The following is a 23,285-nucleotide window of genomic DNA, read 5'->3' as shown; positions in this document are numbered from 1 at the left end:
TCTGGGATAGCGGAGTCTGTAACCTGAAGCGTATGTAACCTGAAGCGTCTGTAACCCGAGGTACCACTATACTCAAAGCAATGTAGCAGTTGAGACTTCCAGACATCTGCTTTGCTGACTTGGTGTGGGGATCCTTGAAGGTTTTGCTTTTATTATGGCATCTTCAAGGATAATACAAATGCAAAATTCTAAGACCTTATGCATAGAGAGGTGGTATCACCACCCCAGTTGTTTCCTTAACAATAGCAATTGATCTTAGGACAATAAAGGTTTTACAGCCTGCCTCCTAATTTGGAAATATTTTAGTCAGTATTTTATGAGGACCTCTCCTTGGTACCATCTTCTTATGCTTTGGAAACTTCATTTCTTTCTGCTTTTGCACTGGTCCTGGACAGCTAAGTCCAGTTTCTGCTCAATTGTTTCATCTCTAAGGAAGGAGAGAATGGAGCCTTTTCTGGTTCGAGCCTCTGGAGGCGGCATAACAATAGACAACACTTCATTGCTATCGCAAGTTAATAAAAACATTTTTGCTAGTTCTTTCTGCATTTTGTATATTACAAAACAACATGGTTTTTCCTTCATTGCTTTGGAGGCTGAATGTGCAAAGGATATGAGCTCAGATTTGACTCTAAAGCAACAGAGGACAGCACAGTCTTGGCAATTATACCAGAAGGGTCTGAAAAGCAGTAGGTCTTATGCATAGCATTTGTATGTTCTGGCCTATAAGTGGGTTGCATCCTGTTATGGAAGGCTTGGAGGACATTTCCTCAAGATGACAGACAAGGACTCTTTTATCACAGAATAGAAACAGGAAGGAATATCTTCGCCAGTAAGTTAGTGGATTTTCAACGCTGTGCTCCTGGGGCTCCTCAAGAGCATATTGTGGTTCCTCTAGGAGCAGATACATAACAGCAGACAACTCTTCCTGAAAGAAGAAGAAGAGTTTGGATTTGATATCCCGCTTTATCACTACCCGAAGGAGTCTCAAAGCGGCTAACATTCTCCTTTCCCTTCCTCCCCCACAACAAACACTCTGTGAGGTGAGTGGGGCTGAGAGACTTCAGAGAAGTGTGACTGGCCCAAGGTCACCCAGCAACTGCATGTGGAGGAGCGGAGTTGCGAACCCGGTTCCCCAGATTACGAGACTACCGCTCTTAACCACTACACCACACTGGCTCTCTTGCACATCAGACAACTTGCACACCACTTCTGATCATTCACAAAAGAGTGGAACCACAAGGGAGTGTTGGTTGTTCTTGGGGAGACTCCCATGAAAGGGTGTAACGAAGCTCCGATACCCCCTGCAAACTGAGTGGACCCTTTAGGACTTTCTACAGGATTCTCTGTGCTGTGTGGGTGATTCCATGGCAAGGTGCACGGGGGGGGGGGCACGTCTCAGGAGAAATAACCTAGTTCAGTGGTAGAGCAGATGCTTGCTTCTATGCAGAAGACGCCAGTTTCAATCCCTGCTCTCTCCAGTTAGAGGCAGCAGGTAACGTTGAATATTTTTCTCTGCTCGCGATTCTGGGAGAGCCAGTAACAAAGAAGACCCTTTGGGAGAAGCAGTCTCAGCAGGTGGAAGTCTGTTTCCTCTGTTCCTCAGCAGACAAACTGGTGTGGCATGTGGAAAGGGAGTGATTTTGTTGCGCATGTAATGTTACTTGAATGTCCTGTACCTACCTTGCTTTCCTGCCTTCTGGCTACCGCACTTGGTTCATCTGAAATGAGGAGACAATTGTTTGCAATGCTTTAGTCATCTATAATCCTCTCCAAAGCTCCCTAAAGGCAAAGGGAGGTTTTCCTCTTAAGCTTCAGTTGCCTTTGAAATACATTCCTGGGTGTTAAAATAATTTATTCTACGGGAACTTTAGACTGCAGATGTTGCTGAATGGTTTTGTGGTGTGCAAAGAACGGATGAGGGAGGGATGTGACTATTTGTGAATCTACCCTGTATGATTGGTATGGGAGGAGGAGGAGGAGAAGGAGAAGAAGAAGAAGAAGAGGAGGAGGAGGAGGAGGAGGAGTTTGGATTTGATATCCCGCTTTATCACTAACTGAAGGAGTCTCAAAGCGGCTAACATTCTCCTTTCCCTTCCTCCCCCACAACAAACACTCTGTGAGGTGAGTGGGGCTGAGAGACTTCAAAGAAGTGTGACTAGCCCAAGGTCACCCAGCAACTGCATGTGGAGGAGCGAAGAAGCAAACCTGGTTCCCCAGATTACGAGTCTACCACTCTTAACCACTACACCACACTGGCTGGGAGACCCCCAAAGGTTACCCAATAAATCTTCTAAGCTCTTTGACCTTTGTCCTGATCTTTTCTTCAGATACTGATTTTAAAAATGTAAGGGCTTAGGTTGTCCTCTTTCTTGAGAACAGACGGAGGGCAAAAATATGAATCATTACACCAGCTTTCAGGCTCCTTCACAAAGGTAGTTGCTGAGCTAAAAACCATCAGTTAGCACAGGGACATGTCCAGGCAAAGTTCTTGCCAAACCAATTCCTGCACTCTTCCTAACCCTGAACCTTTCATGCTCAAAATCTCTGGCTTACAAGACATCCTGAAAGGCCACTCAGGCCCACCCTCAAACCCAGAGCAATAGTTTGAATCCAAACCAGAATTGCAAATTCACTTCAAACAGCAGTTTGGATGTAAACTGTAGCATGTGGAAACTATAGTTTGCCCAATCTGGATGTCACAGCAAACTATGGTTAGCACAAACTAGGCAGTGAGAGGGGGAATTGGAGCAGGGAAGAGAAAGAGGGTGGAAGGAAGAAGCAGGCAAGTCCAAAGCAGATCCCCCTCCATCACGTATAATATAACCTATGGCATTTATTCCATAAGTGGGGCTGAATCACACAATATTTCCATATTTTTTTGTGGGGGGCATAATTTGAGTCTTGAAGTGTGATGAAAGGATGCACCCAATTAGACAGAGGGAGGTGGCCACTTCAGGCAGATTTTTTTGTATTATGAAAAGGTAGCTAATAAGAATATTTATTCATTTCAAAAAAAATCACACTACTTGATTGTTAAAAGAAAACCTCAATGTGGTTTACAAAAAGGATAACAACAACAACTGCCAGTAAGGAGGAGAGGTGCTTGTGGCCATATCTGCCTCAGATGTCAAAACAACTTGACTAGTCTTGGGTGCTATGCATATTGGGTCATTTTCAACTACGTTTTCCTCAGAGTAGATCCATTAAAATGAATGGACCCAACTTAGGCTTTGTACACATTTCCATTTACATACTACTGATGTCTGAAGTACACATGATGTTAGCCAGAATTCATCTGTATCCTGTAGCTTCTGGAGTAACACTCCTGCTGGATGCACTTTCCCTCAAACCAGCTTTGGTCCATCTGATTAGAAAACAGAAGCTGCAGTATTCAGCGCAGGGATAAAACAATGCACATCAGGTGAAGACAGCCCTGCACCCTGGATTGCATAGGAACATAAGAAAGCAACTTAAAATGTAGTTGGGGGAAACGACCTCAGTGTATTACAAGCCACTAATGTGTACATAGTCTTAGTTTTCCGTCACATAACACTCTGTTCCAGTCCAGAGAAGGTTACACAGCGAACCCAAAGAGGCAACATATCTGCAGCATCTCCTTCTCTCAGCACCTCACCTTTCTCCTATTTTTGCTTGCCACAAGGATCCCCAGCCAGGTTCCTGAGTCTGACTGAGTATTACCTCATCCCTAGTATATGTCTGCTTAGTCTGCTTAGGTAGGATAAATCTTTCTCTACAAATTCCAATTTCCCCTTTTCAACGGTAGTTTTCCATTAGGGAGAGGAAGCCCTAGCTGTGTAAAACTGGTTAGGAAACAGAGCTTTTGAACCTCTATTTTGCTTGATTCTTTGTCCTTACACCCCCTTTTCAAAGGAAAATCCTGTGCCTGGTCACCTTGGCACACACAGCTAGGCTGTTGTTTTAAAGTTAACAATCCCAGTTCCAATCCAGCAGCACAACTGATTTCCAAGACAGGAAAATGGCTCGGGTTTTGGGATGGGGGGGGGGCCTTTCTCAACCAGCATCTGCCACTTGAAGCAGTTGCCTCACTCTGCCTGACAGGCCCTGACACAAACTGCTAGCAGGCCATTTCCAGCGTGCTACAAATACTCATCTGAGCATGAAGAACAATGGTGAGTCTTCTAGCAGATTTCCTGCCCAACAGGAGACACCAAAGTTCCAGCTGGGGGTGAGATGAGATGACTTAACTGTGTTGTTTTAATGATAGAGCTTTGAGAATATCACCAGGAAACCAAAATGTGTAGCAGCAAAGAGTCATGTTCGTACATGACTGAGGGGGGAGTTCGCCCGGTGGAGGGGCGAACAGGCAACTTCTAACACAATACCTTCGCAAGAAGCGCCTCTTTATAATAATTGCAGCCTTAATTTTAATTCTGAAGCGGACTTGCTGATCCAAAGGGTGTTTGAAATGCTGAGGCAGTTGCTTGTGAGAGGGTATCATTACCAAAATATGGTCCTGAGTTGTGTTTCACCCTCAAGCTTCTCTGCAGTATATGATCTAGAGAAACCATGGGCATGAGCTGCATATTCAAGTCTGAGAGCAGAGTCTGCTCACCACAGACCATGTGAATAGTATCTTTTCAAGTGGCCAGAGTTTTTGTGTGGCAAACAATTTGTCAGGATCGTGGCTAATGGCCCCTGGTTATGGCAGCTCCTCACAATGATTTGAACAAAGTAAGTTTAGGGATTATAAAGTATGAATGGGGTTATTGATGGGCTGTTCGGTGAGTTATTTGATATGGCCTCTGCCTACTTGTAAGCAGAAGCTAAAGTACTCGTTCAGGCTGATCTGGGCTATTGTTGAGGAGGAGCGGGGAACCTCTTGTCTCATTTCAGACTGAAGAGTATGCGTAATGTCTGTGACAGTTTGAGCCCTCAGAGAAGCAACTGGTTAAACAGAGTAGTCTATTCAGATAAAGCGGAGAGATTCATTCAGATGGAAATAGCTTCTGCAAGCTGAATGGTTATGAAGTATAAGTGGAAAGAGCAAACAAAAGGGGAGGCTGCCTCAGATGGATGCAAATTTTCAGCGCCTCAGCTAATGCAGACAGGCAGGTCTCTTTCGCTTTGAGCAGCACTTTGCTGGTTTGTACCTGCCAAGATCTGACCCAGAGGTGTGTTTTTCCCCTTCCTCATGACACTACAATTCCACTGGGGCAAGGCTCGGTGCTTCAGGAAGGCATTTTTTAAAGGAGGCAATTAAACAATTGCAGGCCCTGTTGTGGAGAAAATGAAACTGCTTGCAGTTGAAATTAAGGTGTGCTATTGCTACGAAGGTTGCGCGCCACCCCCAATCTCAGTTGAGTTGTAGCAAAATTCCAGGGAGTTCCAGGCCGTGTATCCATTGGGAATCAAGACGCAGTGGGGACTTTAAGTATTGTGGTTTATTTTACACTGGAAGCTTTCGATGGAGGGAGTGCAGTTGATAGCATCCACATCCCAAGAGGGGTTTGTTCCTTACAGCAGGGCAGCATCTAATTCCAAGGCATCTCCGTGTCTCTGTCCCAGCCTGCCTTCAGCCAGCCTGTGAAGATGGTTCGGACCTTCAGCTGTCGCATGAAATTCTCTCTGCTTCCTTCTTCTTGTTCCCAGAACACTTTGCCTTTCTGTCTGCTTGCCTCCCTTTCTGTCTGCTTGCCCTGCCCCTTTGCTATGCCAAGTCTAGATTTAAAAGATGACCATTTTCCTGTAACCGTACATCTTCACTCTGCATAACCTTGGCAACCTCCATTGCCACAGACTCAAGGATTTTCCTGTGGTGGGATATCAACACTGTTTGTTATGCTTAACAGCTACTATCCCCAAGCGAGACCCTGGACTGAAAAGGGAGTTTAGCCTGTATTTTTCCACTGGCCTGCATCTTCCTTTCAATACACCAAATATTATCTAAATTCTACCACTTTAATAAGTTTTAACACTCACTAACTTTAGCAATTATGGGTGCCCTTGCATCCCCAAACTCTGTTACCCCAAATCTGTAACAATATTGTTAAACTCCGCCCCCAGTCTCCACAGCAGCACAAGATTACAGACAGTTTCAGGTGCTTACCAAGTGCCTGTGTTTCCTTTTGGAAAATAATGAGGCACAAAGGAGACTCTGATGTCTTTATAATATATGGTTTATTTACACATATATACAATCTGAGCCTACAATGGAGGGGTTCAGAGCATCAGCCTTCCAAGAGGATCTTGAAAGTATGAGATCTTCAAACTTTCTACTGCCAGGGTCCACCTGAGATAGCTGAAGATTACCAACTCCCACCAGTTACAAAATGGTGGTGCTGGGGCAAATCTGTCACAAAATGGTGGCACATGGAGGTAGAGTTTGGTATAATCAACTGGCAATTACTGACATCACTTTCTGCTGATGTCTAATTCATCTTTGAAAACTTTGAAATTATTTGCCATGGCATGTTCCTTGTGGCAAGGAGTTCCATACCTCGGCTTTACTCAAGCCAAGTACAGATATTTGCATTCCAAGTATTATGATTCAGCCTCCTAGTTTTAGGCAGAATTTGCTGATCCAAAGGTTCTTAGTAGAGAAGACTTTTTCATTTATATATTTCCCCCCTTCCTACCCCCACATGCTTCTTAAACTATTTTCACCCATCCCCTGTAATTTCTTCTCCCATTCTCCTTTCACATTCAGTTTCTACCTTAATCTCAGTTTGACTGTGATTGCGGATGGCCCTGCACTCTCCTCTGAGGGAGGCCAAGAAGTGTCTAAACTGGTCTTGGGGTAGGATAGTGAAGTGTACCAAAGAGGGCACAATCTGCACCTACACGTTGCACTGGAACTTGAAATACAGATCCAGATTCAGTGCAGTTATTGCATCCAGCACATCTGCAGTATGGACAAAGGCATTTTCACAGTTCACCAGACACAAGGAAAGGTCTCAATAATGAACCAAACCCTCCGAGTGCCTTTCACTTCTCTTTGTGGATATAACAACCTGAATGACTAACTCTGCTCCAGGGGCCTTGATTATTCCATTGAAGTTCAAGTTTCAGAAGCCAATTTTTCTCCTTCCATTTTTGGAAGTGCTTCTAATTTAGGGATTTGGCTTTATTACAGCTCTTTCCCCCATTTATAATTATTGTTCCTGCCTAATCAAATCTCCTGTGGGGGGAAGCGGTGCTTTATTTAGAATCTAAAACGTTTCTCACACTGCAGCCTAAAATCTGCTGTCTTTTGCCAAATGTTTCCAAGGCAATTTCTGTAGTGCATTTCGAACAAATTTATAGTCTGGTGTGACGTGTAGGAAGAAAATGCATTGCATGCCTTTGGGTTTATCCATTTGGCAGCAAATGCTGAGCTCTGATGAGTATGATGCTGTCTCAGCTTCAGGGCGTACAGAAACACTTGAAAAATGTCTGTCTAAATCCACTTTGCATGGTTTGCTACATTATGACCAGCTTTTTTTTTTTTAAACTTTTTGGTATGCATGTCCAGGACTAGGGGCATGAAGATATTTTATCCATTTTTCAAATACTTTTCGTATAGAAGAGATATTGAATCTTATTGAATTATATCATGGGCAATATTCTACTCCAGTGATTCTGAAATGTTTTATATTCAGGCACAATTTTATTTTTTTTTACACTAAAAATGTGTACATTCTTTCAAGCAGGGTTGTGTCACCACATTTTGAAGAAGTACACATTTGGAAAGCACATTGCCATCTAAATAATCCCCCCTATTACCTAACTGCATCACTGATCTCAGTCAGCTCTTAGAACTACCATTGCAACTGTGTGATAAACAAGTTATAATTGGGCCAGTTCAGATACAGGGATACTGGTTGCATATGGAGCTGGGAATGACTATTAGCCTTTCAAGTTCATTTCTCATGCCTTCCCTCTCTCCTTCCTCATATGCTAGTTTTAGCACTTTGATCTCAGTTAAAGCAAATCCATTTCCTAATAAATCCAACACTGGAAACTCTGTCCAGTGGTGGATTTTGGGGTCTCAAATTTCAGCGGTGTCCTGTACAACGCTAAAACCCGGCGCCCCTCCACCTCTTGCAAAACTATTGTAAATCATATTTGTGGGGTCCCTGGCGTTGCCCCCAAGACTCAGTGCCCAGTGTGACTGCACCAGTCGTGCTCCCCCAAATCCTCTTCTGCTGTGGCTAACCAGGATCTGAAAGCAGGATTAAAATGTGGTTCGTAAACTGACAGTAAAGCTACAGTTTCTCATTTCAGGCATAACAGGGAAACTGTGGTTTGTTTTAACCAGCGTTGAAGCCCTGGAGCCAGTGCATGATGGGTAAAAGTGCATCGGCTCAGTGTCTCTTAGTGTTCCACCTTCCCCTTTGCCCAGTGAGTTAAAGCACAGGTATTGGTATTGTGCTTTCTCCCCAAGGCTGAGGCTTCTGCAGCTCCTCTTATGTGAGCCTGCTGTTGTACAGGTAGCACTAGGGAGTCTGGTGCATTCCTATTCACTTTCCTTGGATAATATCACTGACCATACTGGCAGAGGGAATAGGGGCATCCATGGTACCAAGGGCTTAATGGCATGCTTCAGCCCATCTTCTGGAATGCTAGAGTCTACTGACTGCCAGCAGCTCTTCATGGTCTCCATTAGCAGATCCATCCCTGCATGGCAGGGACTGAGCCTCAGGCCATGAATGGCAACATATTATTCTGTTAGTTAACTGCCTCTCTGCTGGTTATGGGTGCTTAAATGATGCTCATCAATTACAGTGAAAATAACAATCCTTGTGGCAGTTTCTCCCATGAGCTCCCATAAAAAAATGCCTCATCCTATCAGCTGTTGCTCTAAGGCAGAAGCTACAGCATAGCACAGAGGTCAGCAAACTTTTTCAGCAGGGGGCCAGTCCACTGTCTCTCAGACCCTGTGGGGGGGCCGGACTATATTGGGGGGGGGAATGAATGAATTCCTATGCCCCACAAATAACCCAGAGATGCATTTTAGATAAAAGGACACATTCTACTCATCTAAAAACACGCTAATTCCTGGACCGTCTGCGGGCCAGATTTAGAAGGCGACTGGGCTGGATCCGGCCCCCGGGCCTTAGTTTGCCTACCCATGGAATAGCACAACCAGTTGCTGCTGGAGGTTACCAGTGGAAGAAGGAAAGAGGAATAGGATTGGCTGGATTCTGTAAAAACAAAGGAATAAAGTGATCTGATGTTTATAGTTCACTTAAACAGTATCTTCTCAGCCTTTGGTCCTGAAGATTTTTGGCAATTTGTGTTCTGTCCGCACAACAAATTTAGTGTGACTTTATTGTCACACATGTCAAAGCCTAATGTGGACAGTGTGAATTCTTTTTGGGTGTTTGGGAGAATCGACTGCATAACCTACTTCGTGTTTCTTTTCTTTTAAAGAAATGTCCATGCCTTCTTCACAGCTGAAGCGTACGTATGCAAAACTGCATAAACCGAACAGTGAGCCAAAACGGACGTGATGCGGGTGCTCATGTGAACAGGGTCTACCACATTAAAACAAACAAACAAACAAGCAATCATAGCAGCAGTGTGCATCGCTGATTCAGACAAGACAGTGTGGCAGTGTGAAGGAAGCTGACCCTATTGGGGTGTTGTGAACCCCTCCACATCATAGCAACAGCAACGACACCCCAACAGGGTCTTGTTTCTCCCATAGCCACAGCTTAGGATTCAACCAGCCATCAGACATCATGTTCTGACCCTCTCTCCAGCTTATTGCCTTTACCAGACTGCAACCTTTTACCCCTCCAACTCAAACTCTAAACCCTGGCTTTTGTTCTTCTAACCATCTCTCTCACCTAAAGGAGGGGCCCTACCCAACTGCCTTCTGGCACAAAGCCCCCACTCATTCTGCCTTCCTAATGGCTCATTGCCTTCTTTTGGCTCATTGCCATTAGGTCTTCCTAATGGCCTCTCATCCAAGGCGATTTCCTGGTCAGGAAACTGGCCTGGCTTATATTTAAACATTTGTCTTGATTAGATTCTGACACCTACTGGAGCCAGGGAATTTAGGGTGTATAGCACCCACAAACTCATAACAGTTAAATGTGGTTTCCCATGTGCTTTGCTTAGCTGAGCTAATAGCAACTCAGAAAATAGTGTGCAGGTGAAGGGGTTAACACATTACCCCCATGCTGGTGGGGTCGCATGGTTGCTATTATTTATTTATTCCCCAGCCCACACGTCCTTCTAAGCCACACCCGCTCTCTCTAGGCCACATGTGTCCCCAACCCTGAAGTATGATGACATCCTTGAAAATCTGATAACGCCTCTTGCTTGACTGCATGGAGGATAGAGAGGAGTACATGAATGAGTGTGTAGAAACTATCCTACTGTACAAATATAAAATTTATATTCATTTCTCTATCCACAGTTGTCTCTGGTTCACCTCAGAATGAAAAACATTTCCCATTCCCAAAACAGAGGATGCTTTCAATTAGAGGTTTGTTCTCTTACTGCTCTTGAAATGGAGGATTGTTGTCTGTGAAGTACAACAAACATGGCCATCCAAATGCATGGAACAGACTGCAAAATGTGAACAGCTAGATCAGCTTGTTTAGTTATAGATAGAAAGAACCTTTATCTGCTCTGGATATGGAAAGCTGCAAGTGTGGGAAGAAATGCTCCACAGAGCATTGACACGAAACAGTTAAGTATATATAGAAAGCAGAGTTTTGTGAGGCCTAGCCATAGAGCTCTTGTATTTATTAGATTTGCCTTTGGGTTTTCTTTAGCACATTAATAGCAGAGCAAATGCAGCTGGCCCTGGGAGATTAGATAGCTATTGTTTATTATTTCATTCATTGTTCAGTATGTGCTCTTTTCTGTAAATCCTCCAATTCCTTTGGCATTTCTCTTTGTCCCGAGGTTAAAAGTGCAGCAAATCTTTATACAAACTGCAGCAGATCTGCATTGCAAGTGTTTGTCAAGCATGAGGGTTGCAGTCCTCAACACACTAAGAAGGGCAGGGCTCATACTGAATGCCACATACTTTAAAAAAAAGAAAAGCTTTACATTAATAAACCTAAAATACAGTAAAATTCATTGAATCCAATTGATCTGTACAGGACATTAACATCTTTGGATAAAACAGGAGTGTGTGGGTGGCGGGTAAAATAGTCAGGAGACACAAAACATGTTAATAATTAGGAGCTTTGGAAAACCAAGGTTTGGCTCAGACAACCACATAAGCATTGCAACTGCCTTGCTGGAAGAAACCAAAGTCCACCTTGCCTGGCTTCGCAATTCCAACCAGCAAAATGCTTCTGGAAGCTCACAAAGCATCAAGGCATGAGGTCACGAGGGAGAGGGAGAGGGAGAGGGGCGGGGGGAGAGAAAGTGAGTGCTGTGGGATATACTGGATCTGAATACAGTGCCCAAACATACCGTATTTTTCGCCCTATAGGACGCACCGTCCCATAAGGCGCACCTAGTTTTTTGGGGGGGAAATAAAGGGGAAAAATTTATTTCCCCCCCAGGCGCGGGGCTGGGGCGGGGGAAGCCCGAGCTTCCCCCGACCCCAGCCCCTAGAACAGGCAACTCTCCGCAAGCCGCGGGAGCCCAGCACCGGGCTCCTGCGCCTTGCAGAGAACCGCGCGAAGTCTGGGCGCGCTGAGCTCAGCGCGCCCAGCCTTCGGCATGCAGGCAACTCCCCGCAAGCCGTGGGAGCCGGCGCGGGCTCCCACGGCTTACGGAGATCTGCGCGAAGCCTGGAGAGCGAGAGGGGTCAGTGCGCACCAACCCCTCTCGCTCTCCAGGCTTCAGCGAAAGCCTGCATTTGCCCCATAGGACGCACACACATTTCCCCTTCATTTTTGGAGGGGGAAAAGTGCGTCCTATGGGGCGAAAAATATGGTAATTCATCTGGGCGTGGAGCAACTCTGTAAATACAAGACCCCATCCCCAAATCCTTTGTCTGCCCTTGAGCTTCTTTGGGTCCTTATTTTTTGTTAAAGCTTCTTACATCTTTGGCAAATAAAGTCAAATGACATTTAGCTGCTCTTCCCTTGCCCCTGGACCAAGGGTCGATTCTCCTATAAACTCAGGAAACTACAGGCCCCAACTCACACATATTCCGGGGAGCTGTAAATATTATCTCAGTGCCCCTAAATTACTGATGGTGCTGGTCCTCAGTGCTCCTAAATTACTGATGGTGCTGCCTACTGCTGTGTTCTGATGTGGCCTCTACCTGCCCATGCACAGAAAAGACCAGCAGGAACTAAGGAAGTCTGGGACTTGTAGTTCTTGGAGAGCGTGTTGCACATAGAGAGACACAATGACTCTGTGTAGAGCTTGATGGGTTAATTGCTCACTCTTCAGAATATTGCTTTATTTTGTTCCGAGAATGGGCAAAATGTGATGGGGGGTGCTGAGGATCATTTGGATGGACTTGAACTGCAAATTGAACATGGGCTGAACTAGTTTGTTTTGTAAAGGGACGAATCTGAACTGGAATTAGTTCATTTTTGGACACCTTGAACTTGAACTAGAGCTTGTTCCTTTTTGAAATGAGCTCTGCAAGCTCTGGTGATGCCTATCTGTTGGTGCTCCCCTTAGATTCATGCATCTACTACCTCTTTCATTTCATTTTATTTTACTTTACTTGCCTCTTTGCGAACAACTGAGTCAGCAGTACCCCATATACGCACTTGATGAACTTCAAGCATGTCTATAAATGTTTTGCTGGATCAAGGCCCAAATGCTTTAATGATTGAGGTAAAGGTAGACTTTGCAACATGCCTGGAAGGTTTAACTTTTCTGAACTTGGATGAAGCAAAAGGGTAAGAGAATTGCAGGGCTTAGTGTGGGGTTTCACTGCATAGTAATTTATTTTCAAATTTTGTTTTAATTAACAGGCTTAAGGGAAGTGATGTTTAAAGGCTGTGATTTTGACATCATCGTACACCCCTGGTGGGGCAGGCGAGCTGAACAGATAAATAGATTTGGTTAGGAAGCGTTGATTAGGACTTCCTTAAGTCCTCCCAGTGAGAAAGATGAATGTGAACTACTAGAAATTGTTAAATGCAAATGGAAGGGGAGATGAGAAAACAGGAAGAATTATAGGGAATGAATTGTGCTTGCTTCCTAGGACTTCCCAGCTCAATTTTCTTTATGTTATAGGAATATCAGAAGTTGCCTTATTTCAAGTCAGACCAGTGGTCTAATGTAGGTCTAGTTGTAATCCTTGGTGGCTTCCAAAATATTGCTAACAGAGCTGTCATTTTTCTTGCTTGAATGCTTGTTCAACATTTCCAGTAATAAAGGAACCATGTACTTGGAGTAATCTTGAAACTGCTTTATGTCATGCCTGCCTTGAGCTTCCTCCAGCCCTCAAGTCTGTTTAAAAATTGTGATCTCAGCAGTGTGGGCTGTAACGATGTTTTTGACATGTTGCTGACCATATGACATCAGCCTGTGGGCAAATGTGTGTGTAACATATTTAGCATGTAAGCAGGCTAGAACAAGTGGTTTTGATGCCAAGAAGCCATAGTTTCCTTAGTTTTCTCTTTTTGCATAACAGGCAGAAATATTTTTGCTTGGGTAATGGACAAAAGAGGCAAATCTCAAGGCATGAAGCAGAGCATAATACATTTTCTGTAAGTGGAAGCATGTTTCTTAAAGCCCAGCAGCTCAAGCAACCAGGTTGTGTAAGGAAAATCAAACATTATTCACATGTAAATGGTGGTCAATTCCAGAGTAGGCATTTAAATCAGGATCAGTACTTATTGTTATTTCCCCCCAACACCAGATATAATGTAATTCAAATCCTGTAAACCTCCCGTTTGTTTCCCATAAGAAAATCTCTAAACTTTATTAGTGAGTAAACCCAACTACTGTAGTGTGATGTCTGCCAATGTGGTTGTCCTAGCCAATACACTATTTTTGTGTTTTAGGGCTTGATGTTTTTGCTGGTTGCAGGGAGGGTGTGCTCTCATGCCACTTTCCCTGAGTTCTGGTGGCCCTGCAGCTGATTCAGACGCAATTTGCAGTCTTTAAAATCACATGAAAGAAGGATTGATTTGAGCAAGAGAGATTTTATCTGCTTTAATCTGTTAAATGGAGTTGATTTATTAACAGCGCTATCTGCCCTGTCCTGTAGAACAGGGACAAGGAGCTTCTGGTTCTTCAGATGTTGCTGGACTCAGCTAGCATAGTCAGTGGTCAGGAATGATGAGACAACATCTGTAGGGACACAGGTTCCCCACCCCAGCTGTAGAACCTTCCCAAACAGAGAGACAATGGACAGTGCCCATCTGGTGCTGTACATAAACTGGGGCTATTTTTATTTGCTTATTTATACAGCATCATGTATGTACATGAACCTTAGAAAATAATGAGAGGAAGAAGACAGATCCTAACCCCAAGGAGTTTACAATCTAAGAATAGACACAAGAGAAGCAACAGTTGGAGGGGAATGGAAGTAGGTGTAAACAGACGAAGAATATGTGACTGCAATGAAAATAATCACACATTCTTCCCCTGTTTACACCTACTTCCAATCCCCTCTGACTGCTGCTTCCCTTGTGTCTCTGTTCAGATTGCCAACGACTTCTTGGGGAAATGTAGTCTGATAATCTAGACTGATGATTAAAGACAAAATGATTTCAGAGATAGCCTTGAGTCAGTACTAGCTTCTGAAGGGTGGGACACACACACACTTCTTCTTCTTCGGCGGTTACTCGTAGGTGAGTAAGATTGTCTTCCATAAGCATGGTTTTAACAGTGAGTCCATAAGTGACAGTGGAGGCCAATTCTGGAACCACATGTCCTTCCATGTGCCTTCCTCTTAGCACGTTTCTCCCTTGCATCCTGGGTTCGAGTGTCTTCAAAGCCTATGACACCTTTGGTAAAGGCTGTTCTCCAGTTGGAGCACTTGCAGGCCAGTGTTTCTCAGTTGTTGGTGTTTATACTACATTTTAAAAAATTTGCCTTGAGACAGTCTTTAAACCTCTTTTGTTGACCACCAGCATTACGCTTTCCATTTTTAAGTTTGGAATAGAGCAGTTGCTTTGGAAGACGGTAATCAGGCATCCGCACAACATGACCAGTCCAACGAAGTTGATGTTGAAGAATCATTGCTTCAACACTGGTGATCTTTGCTTCTTCCAGTACACTGATATTAGTTCGCCTGTCTTCCCAAGTGATCCCTCCTCACCAGAGAGTTCCATTTTTCAATAGGTAGGCAGTCAACATTGTGTAGCATTGGACTGGAGAATGTTTCTTTCTTTGAGATGCACACAAAAAGGCTGCACTATACAACTGAAGAAGAGAAAGATTGAGTTCACACAGACAGCAAACTGGAAGATAATACAGTATGCACAACAGAAGTGCTTTCATAGTTAAATAGACCAGAACCTTTGCCTGAGGGGGTAGGAAGGTAGGAATTAACTGTTCCTCCTTGGTTGACTAGTGTGGCATCCTGGATACAATGGATTTGTTCAGTGCTTTAGGTCATTCTTCTATCTATGAACTATCTTACAGTTTTAGAAGCTGTTTCCTTACTGAGATTGCTCCCAACCCTGTGCCACACGAAGGTTTTATATTAAAATATAATACTAAATAATTAGACATTTTCAAATGTGCAAGTCTACCATTATGTTCCAGCTTTTTACAGGTCATGGAGGTTAAGAAAATTAAGTGGAGGATGTTTCCTAAATGAATTGGCAGCTCCTTTGTCCAGTCCACCAACTTCTGGGTGGCTGGGTGGGAACAATTAGGTTTTTCAGATCATGGCACAATTTAAAATAGAAATTGCTTGCAGGTGGTTCTTTGCCATACACTGACAGTAATTAAATGGTGTGGTCTGTGTTTTATGGCCCTACAGCTTAGATGCCAGTTCTTGTAAACAAACAAACAAAAATTCCCCCAATAGACCTGGATGTTAAGAACTCCTTCCTCAAAGTAAATTCCAAAGAATGTGTCTTTTAATGATCCTCAGAGACAAGGCACAGAGAGAGAGAAAAAAGTGAAAAGTGATAATGAACTAAAAGAGTTTCTCACAGTGCTTTCAAATGGTTAGGAGGGTGGTACAAATAAGTAACAAGAATTAGCTATTGAAAAACAACCTTTGGATAGCATTGTCTTTTGGCAATACATTCATTTGTTAGGTGTTAATTCTTAGCAGTACCTATGGAAAAATGAGCAGTGTTTGTTATGTTCCGGGATTATGTTCTGGATGCTTTTAATTTATTGTCATAAAATGTTGGATCGTTTTTAAAAAAGAATATTATTTCTTAAAAAATGAACAAAGTCAATATTTTCTCATCCATCTACTTTTTCGTTGGGCCGGTTCCAGGATTTGCTCCACCTAACAAAAGCTGAACTGAAGAAAATGGGAGCTGAGGATCAAATCCTTTCTAATATCTTGCTCCTTAAGGAAACAGAAAGAAAAGATGGTAAGAAGTAGGTTCTATCTAAAATTAATTTGTCAGTCTTATTGGTGAATTTAAAATGAACAGTTCGTTACTGGCTGCCAATTCATTTCCGTGGTCAGTTCAAGGTACTCACATTTGAACACTAAATGACTCAGGCCCCAAATATCTGAAAGATCATCTCCTTCCTTACAGACACTCTGGAAAGTTAAGATTGGCAGATTGGGGCCTTCTTGGTAGTTCGTCCACCTTCAGAGGTTCAGGTAGGTAGTCGTGTTGGTCTGACGCAGTTGAAATTAAAAAATTAAAAAATTATCCAGTAGCCCCTTAGAGACCAACTAAGTATCTGAAAAGTGTGCATGCACACAAAAGCTTATATCCAGAACAAACTTAGTTGGGCTCTAAGGTGCTACTGGACAATTTTTAAATTTATTTCACCTTCAGAGATGTGTTTTAATGTTGTAACCTTCCCTGAAGAAGAACCAGGATAGATTCCCCAAGGGTAAATCCTGTTTCTCAGATAATCCAGTCGTTTTATGGTATATTAACTGTACAATTGTTTATCTTTATTGCTTGTAGTTTACTTAGTCCACAATCTGAAGTTCCAACGATCAGCCCATCAGGCAGCATTTCAGAAGTGCTGCAGACCTGCCTTCTGAAGCGCCAATGATCAGCTGATTGTTGCAAGTTTAAAGCACAGAACAATGCTCTTATGTTCTTAAGGTAAACAGTTAAGATTAAATCACTTTTAATCATCTCTTGTGCTTTTAAAGTAAGTGACTGACAGCCGATAGTGGGGAAGAGAGGCATTTGTAATGCACATGAACATTCTGATGCATAGGTTTCATATACGAGTTACACACTTTATTTTGCATCCTGTTGGAAAGATGATTGTGATTCTGAAAGACACAGCAAATTCATCTCCTAATAGTGTTTTGATTGTGCAAACTGTGGATTAACAGTCCTTACCAGCAAATCAGCCTTCTTTTTGCATTACTTCGTCCCTGCCTCTATTTTACTGAAAGGGGCGATTGAAGCTGAGCAGAGGAAAGCACAGAAAAGAGACTTATCATGCAAGAACTGTCCTGAACAAATGTGAATGTTGACATCCTCTGCGGATTCAGTGCCAGCTTAGGATCAACAAACTCAAGAGCTTTCCTCAGGAATGCAGAGGAGAACTTTTAAAAAACAAAAAACATAATCACAGAGGAGTCCTGGGCGATAAGAGAAATATGAGAAAATGAATGCCTCTCTGCAATTAAAGCCATTATCAAAAGGGATAGTGTGTGCTTTGTAGGCACTATTTATCCATCAAATTCTTTTTCCATCGATCTGTGATTTCATTTTTTTTCTTGAAAACTTTGCATATATATATATATATATATATATATATATATATATATATATGAATGAATGGGCCGCCCTGGTGAATTTTTTTATTCCCCCCCCCCTTTCAGTAATGTGCTGCCATGCTGCTTCTGAAACTCTTCTTCAGAAGCAATTTGCCTTGTATTTTAGTCTTACTAAAACTTTGCTTTGATCGAGTGGTGAGGGTTGGCAGTGTGTGTGGCCTAGATGGCACCATTCGGAGTGTGGGCAGTTGCAGGAAGTGTGGCAGTGTGAATTATGTTGGCTTGTTACAGGATAAGGGGGTTAGACATCTGAGAGCTCTACCTCCTTCCAACCAGCTTCGGCCTTGTATACCTGAAGGAGCATCTCCACCCCCATCATCCAGCCCGGACACTGAGATCCAGCTCTGAGTGCCTTCTGGTGGTTTCCTCATTGCGAGAAGTGAAGTTAAAGGGAACCAGGCAGAGGGCCTTTTCAGTAGTCTTGCCCACGCTGTGGAAGGCACTTTAGCTGATGTCAAACAGATAAACAGCCATGTGATTTTTTAAAAGACACCTGAAGACAGCCCTGTTCAACCTGAAGGCACCCCTGTTTAGAGGAGTTTTTAGTGTGTGGTATTGTGTTTTTACTACTTTTTGTTGGGAGCTGCCCAGAGTGGCTGGGGCAACCCAGTCAGATGGGCATATAAATCAATTATCATCATCATCATCATTTTCCCAACAACATGTCAGTGGGTGCCAAGTGGGCTTTTCTGCAGAACCAGAATGGGAATGGCAACTTCAAGCATCCTTGCTGAGGCCCTCTCATCTGTTGCAGATCAGGATTTCATGGTCTCCATGACAACAATATCTGTCTCTATTGATATCCGGCCTCTTTCATTTGGCTGGTCATACACTTGATTTGGTGTTATATTCTGAACAGGATGGTGATCATGGGTGGAGAAGTTTGACATGGTTCCCTTGGTATGGATAGAGCTCTGCCTGGCAGGGTTTAGGCTTACTGAGTGGAGGGCTTATTAGAACAATCTGCCCCTAGAGAAAAATAGATCCAGTCCAGATTAAGTCCTGCTGGCTCTGGGGCAATGTAATGCTGGCAGTCCCATCAAAGCACTTGCTAACATCTGGAATGGGGAAACTACATGAGCAGTTGCTATGTTCACTCCAGAGTGATCTCTCTGTTTGGTGAGCCCATGTGGCTCCCTAGTTTTCTGAGGCTCCCTGAGCAATGAAACTTCACTTCCCGCAAAGGAAAATGCATGATGAATTTGACTGAAGTTGGGCTAAAGCTCATTTCAGAGCTCATCTCATGGCAGCGATGGTGGAAAATAAGTCTTGGTTTTCTGGCACCATTTTGTCCGTACAGAGTTGTCTGGCAGAATTGTTCCAAGTGGCTCCTGAGAGGAGATGGTTACCTGGTGTGCCCTATTTGCCAAGCACTTTGTAGTCATCATCTCTAATAGATATTTCTGCCTTGACTCCAAATTGAGGGCAGCACCAGATGCAGCTGCTTCTCCTGTTTCTATGGATACTTCTTAGTTTGCATAGCCTGTGGATGTAGACAGAATTCTTGAAGTTGGGAGCTTCATCACTTGGCATGCTTAATCCTTGCCCTTCCTGGTTGATTAAGGAAGCCTGCGCTGGGTAGGCTGATTCGGTTGGGGAGCAAAGGACATCGTTCCAACAGTATTGAAGGAAGTGGTGGTAAAACCAGTATTGAAAAAGATCTTCCTGCCCTTTATAATGTTCATCCAGCAGCATCAAACATCTCACTTTCGGGCAAGGCACTCAAGAATATCGTGAGAAATATGTGTGTGAAAAAGGAGGGGCTGGGGAGTTCACAATTCCACATCCTACTCCTCATCTCTTGATCACAGCTAGAGAATAGGATATTATGTCGTTGCTGTGCATGCTGAGTCTCTTGTTTGTTGATAAATGTGTGGGAGTTTCCTTAATTGCACATCTTATGTCGCATGTGCAAATGAGAGTGCCTAGTGTTGACTGAGGACGGCACTCAGAAGCTGGAAGGGTTTCCACCTTGATGAAAAGAGGTAGAATCAATGGCAGGAACAATTTCTGCTCCTGTTTTTTAGACACAAACTGAACTACAAGTTGTAGAACTAAGATCCTGAACTATATCTTTGCCTTGTTTCACAGCATTGCTGGTGATAGAATAGGTTCATCCTATTCAAAGGGCCTGGGAATCTTGCTTTTAAATAGATCTGTTGTGTCAGTTAGCTGTAACTACAGGCTATTGTTTTCATAGTGGGGATGAGAAGCTGTTATCTGGTCTCCAGCCCATTGTGAAGAGTTTTTGTTTTGTGTCTGCTTTGGATAAAGTGCTGTGTCTAGGAGCAAGAGTGCATGATCAGTTACTCTGGGAATGCTTGCTTTTAGCACTTGAACTACACTTGAGCATCAAATTATTGTTGCTTTTTTCCTTCTGTTTGCAAAATATTTTTTTTTCTACGTAAAGTTTTCCCAACACTGCAGGATAAAATGAATAGATTTTTTAAAAATCGTACTGATTCTGAACCCAGTTATTTCAGCAAATCCGTACTGAACTGGAATGTAAAATCTCTCAAAAAATTTCAGGTAGCTATGCTGATTGATTTGAAACAAATCCAAGAGCAACAGCAACATGCTGCTACAATTGCAGCATTTCAAAAACAATCAAGTAAACATTCATAGCAAAGTAGTGATCATTGCCTGTTCTTCTGATAATGTTTAAAATCCTCACTATCACAGCAAGAGTGTGTTTGATTGGCTCTGATTTGCAAATTGCAGACTGGAGCCAAGCCCTCTAGTAGCTTTGCCAGCCGACAGAGCATTCCATTTCAGACTCTTCCATATTATTATTCATCCAAATATTCTATCAGTACCTGTGTGGTCTTCTGGCTACCCTTCACAGCTATCAGAACTGGAGACTACTAGACCATCTTGTTACCTTTTTTAAAGAAGAGCTGAATGTGTAGACCTAGTTGCCAATAATGTAAACAAACAGTTCTGGCTTTTGTATGTCGTTAAGGAAGTTCTATTTGGGGTGGGGTGAGGAGACAAATGACTCTACTACCCTATCCTTTGAAGATTCCAGCTGTATCCTTATTTTTTTCTGTTTAGAACCCTACTGAGCCACATCTTTGTGGACATCACAAACTGAGTCAAAAATATCACTGACACCTTCACACACAAAGAAAAGCTGTTGCTCATTTTGTATTACAGTGGTAGCTCGGGTTACATACGCTTCAGGTTACATACGCTTCAGGTTACAGACTCTGCTAACCCAGAAATAGTACCTCGGGTTAAGAACTTTGCTTCAGGATGAGAACAGAAATTGTGCAGCGATGGCGCAGCGGCAGCAGGAGGCCCCATTAGCTAAAGTGGTGCTTCAGGTTAAGAACAGTTTCAGGTTAAGAACAGACCTCCAGAAGGAATTAAGTACGTAACCAGAGGTACCACTGTATTGCTGGAAGAAACTGAAGCAATTTCTATCCTTGCAAGATATCAAGTTTCTCATTTGAAGTTCCATACAGTGAGAGAGAGAGTGAGTGAGTGAGTGAGTGATCCAGTCATCCTTCAAATAGTGGGAATATCTATAAGGTTGCCATTATGACACTCAGAGCTTCAATCTTGAGTTGCCCTTTTGTGAATGGAAAGGAACTGTGACCCAGAGTCCAATTCCTTTTTGGGGGGATGGGGGCGGTAGCCCTGAGTTGAAAGCAATAGTTCCATTCTTAACTTTGGAAATGGTGCAAAGTTCTCCTGCATTTCATTATTTTCATTTGCAAGTACTAATCTGAAGAAATGGAAAACTAATAGGAAGTAATGCTGCATGATTTGAAGAATGATATGCGTGATACATGATCACATGACCCGAGTAATTGTCATCATTATGTTGCACTTGGTTGTTTCATGAGGAAGTCTGGTGTTAATTTCTTTTGCTGTACTCATAGTAATGTGACCACTGAAAAATCATATGATATACCAATGTGTGCATTTAACGAACTGGTATTTTGTACCATTTATTAACTGCTTTTAACTAGTATATTTTTAGACTGTGTTGATGTATTACATTTTCTGAGCCACAGTCTTATGGTCACCAGACCACAAATGCAGAAACACGGGAAGGCGCCTTATATCAGGTCAGATTGTTTGTCCAACTAGCACAATATTGTCTATTCTGGCTGGTAGTGGCCCCTGGAGTCTCAGGTGAGATCTATTGGGCAAAAGATTCCTGCATTGCAGGGGGTTGGACTAGATGACCCTTGGGATACCTTCTAGCTCTACAATTCTATGTTTCTTTCTTGTGAAAGTTTGTTTTGCTCAGTAAGTAAGTTAGCTATGACTCATTTGTTAATTGATGTTAATGGATTGTGGCCTCTGTCTTTTTATCATGTTTGCACTGCATATTAATATAGTTTATTGAATTAATAGAAATTTTCTGCTAAATGTATGTGTTCCACTACAGTTCTGAATTATACCAGCAACTTTCAAAAATGAACTTCTGTATAACAGCTACTGAGTGCCAGATGTCAGAATGTTATACGAACTTACTCTTCTATAAGTGTGCTAAAAACTGTTTTGAATTGAGACATAGGCTCCTGAATTCTTACACAACTCCAAATGTTATTTAAAGCAATTTATCCTAAATAATCTCCTTTTGCTATGTTGGAACTTTGGAAAGGAGCCATTTTGCTGAGACAACATGAGATATTTCATTATATTAACTTGAATTAACTTCCAGAGTGAGTTTATAAATTGAGCCAGGCACAATCTATGTAAGAGAGGTTATTTTTGGTTGTTTTTTTTTAAATAAATGGTTGTTTTTCAGACATTTAAAAAATGAGAACTATTCCATCTTCTTTCTGGGTATCTTCAGATATGCTTCTAATGAACTCTACCCTGCTTGAGATCCACCCAATAGGCACTTCCTTTATATTTGGGGGCTTCTTGTAAGTGCAAATAGGAAAAATCTTGTTCACACAATATGTTCACAGAGATGAGAAACCTCTGGCCCTCCAGATGTTGGAGAACAGCTCCCATCATTGCTGACTATTGGTCATGCTGCCTGGGACTGATGGGAGTTGGAGTCTAACAACCCCAGAGTGCCATAAATTCCCCATCCCTGACTTTATGGAACTCACCGTCGTAAGATATAGTGAATGTCACTAGCTTTGTTGACTCTTTTAAAAAAGATGTCACAAATTCACACAAATAGGTCTATCAAAGGCTATTAACCATTATAACCAAGTGGAGGAGGCCTCTGGGTACTATATGCTGGATGCGGGTGGCTCTGTGGGTTAAACCACTGAGCCTAGGGCTTGCCGATCAGAAGGTTGGCGATTCGAATCCCCGCGACGGGGTGAGCTCCCGTTGCTCGGTCCCTGCTCCTGCCAACTTAGCACTTCGAAAGCACGGCAAAGTGCAAGTAGATAAATAGGTACCACTCCGGTGGGAAGGTAAACGGCGTTTCCATGCGCTGCTCTGGTTCGCCAGAAGCGGCTTAGTCATGCTGGTCACATGACCCGGAAGCTGTACGCCGGCTCCCTCAGCC

The 23,285-nt window shown here is 43.0% G+C and overlaps 1 protein-coding gene and 1 long non-coding RNA gene across 3 annotated transcripts; one reads left to right on the top strand and one right to left on the bottom strand.

The window, feature by feature from the left end:
* Positions 1-392: 392 nt before the first annotated feature.
* Positions 393-4,013, bottom strand: LOC310765622. Its single transcript, XR_014549685.1, has 3 exons — positions 3,913-4,013; positions 1,681-1,718; positions 393-467 (listed from the first exon to the last, which is right to left on the bottom strand). It is a non-coding gene; the product is annotated as an uncharacterized lncRNA (long non-coding RNA).
* Positions 3,732-22,865, top strand: LOC310765587 (uncharacterized protein). Of its 2 annotated transcripts, XM_083620790.1 has the most exons (5): positions 3,732-4,207; positions 10,388-10,456; positions 16,310-16,416; positions 16,581-16,648; positions 22,200-22,865. In XM_083620790.1, exons 1-5 carry the CDS (start codon positions 4,139-4,141, stop codon positions 22,229-22,231), a joined length of 345 nt encoding a protein of 114 aa, XP_083476916.1. In that variant the 5' UTR covers positions 3,732-4,138; the 3' UTR covers positions 22,232-22,865. The 2 variants fall into 2 exon arrangements, 1 of the variants encoding a protein (XP_083476916.1); XR_014549643.1 differs by lacking the exons at positions 3,732-4,207; positions 10,388-10,456 and having other exon boundaries at positions 15,280-16,409.
* The last annotated feature ends 420 nt before the right edge of the window (positions 22,866-23,285 follow it).

The sequence above is a fragment of the Podarcis filfolensis genome (assembly GCF_964270895.1).
Source record: "Podarcis filfolensis genome assembly, chromosome: 6".
Classification (NCBI taxonomy): domain Eukaryota; kingdom Metazoa; phylum Chordata; class Lepidosauria; order Squamata; family Lacertidae; genus Podarcis; species Podarcis filfolensis.
Note: the sequence above shows the minus strand (reverse complement) of the source record. Positions and strands in the feature narration are given on the sequence as shown.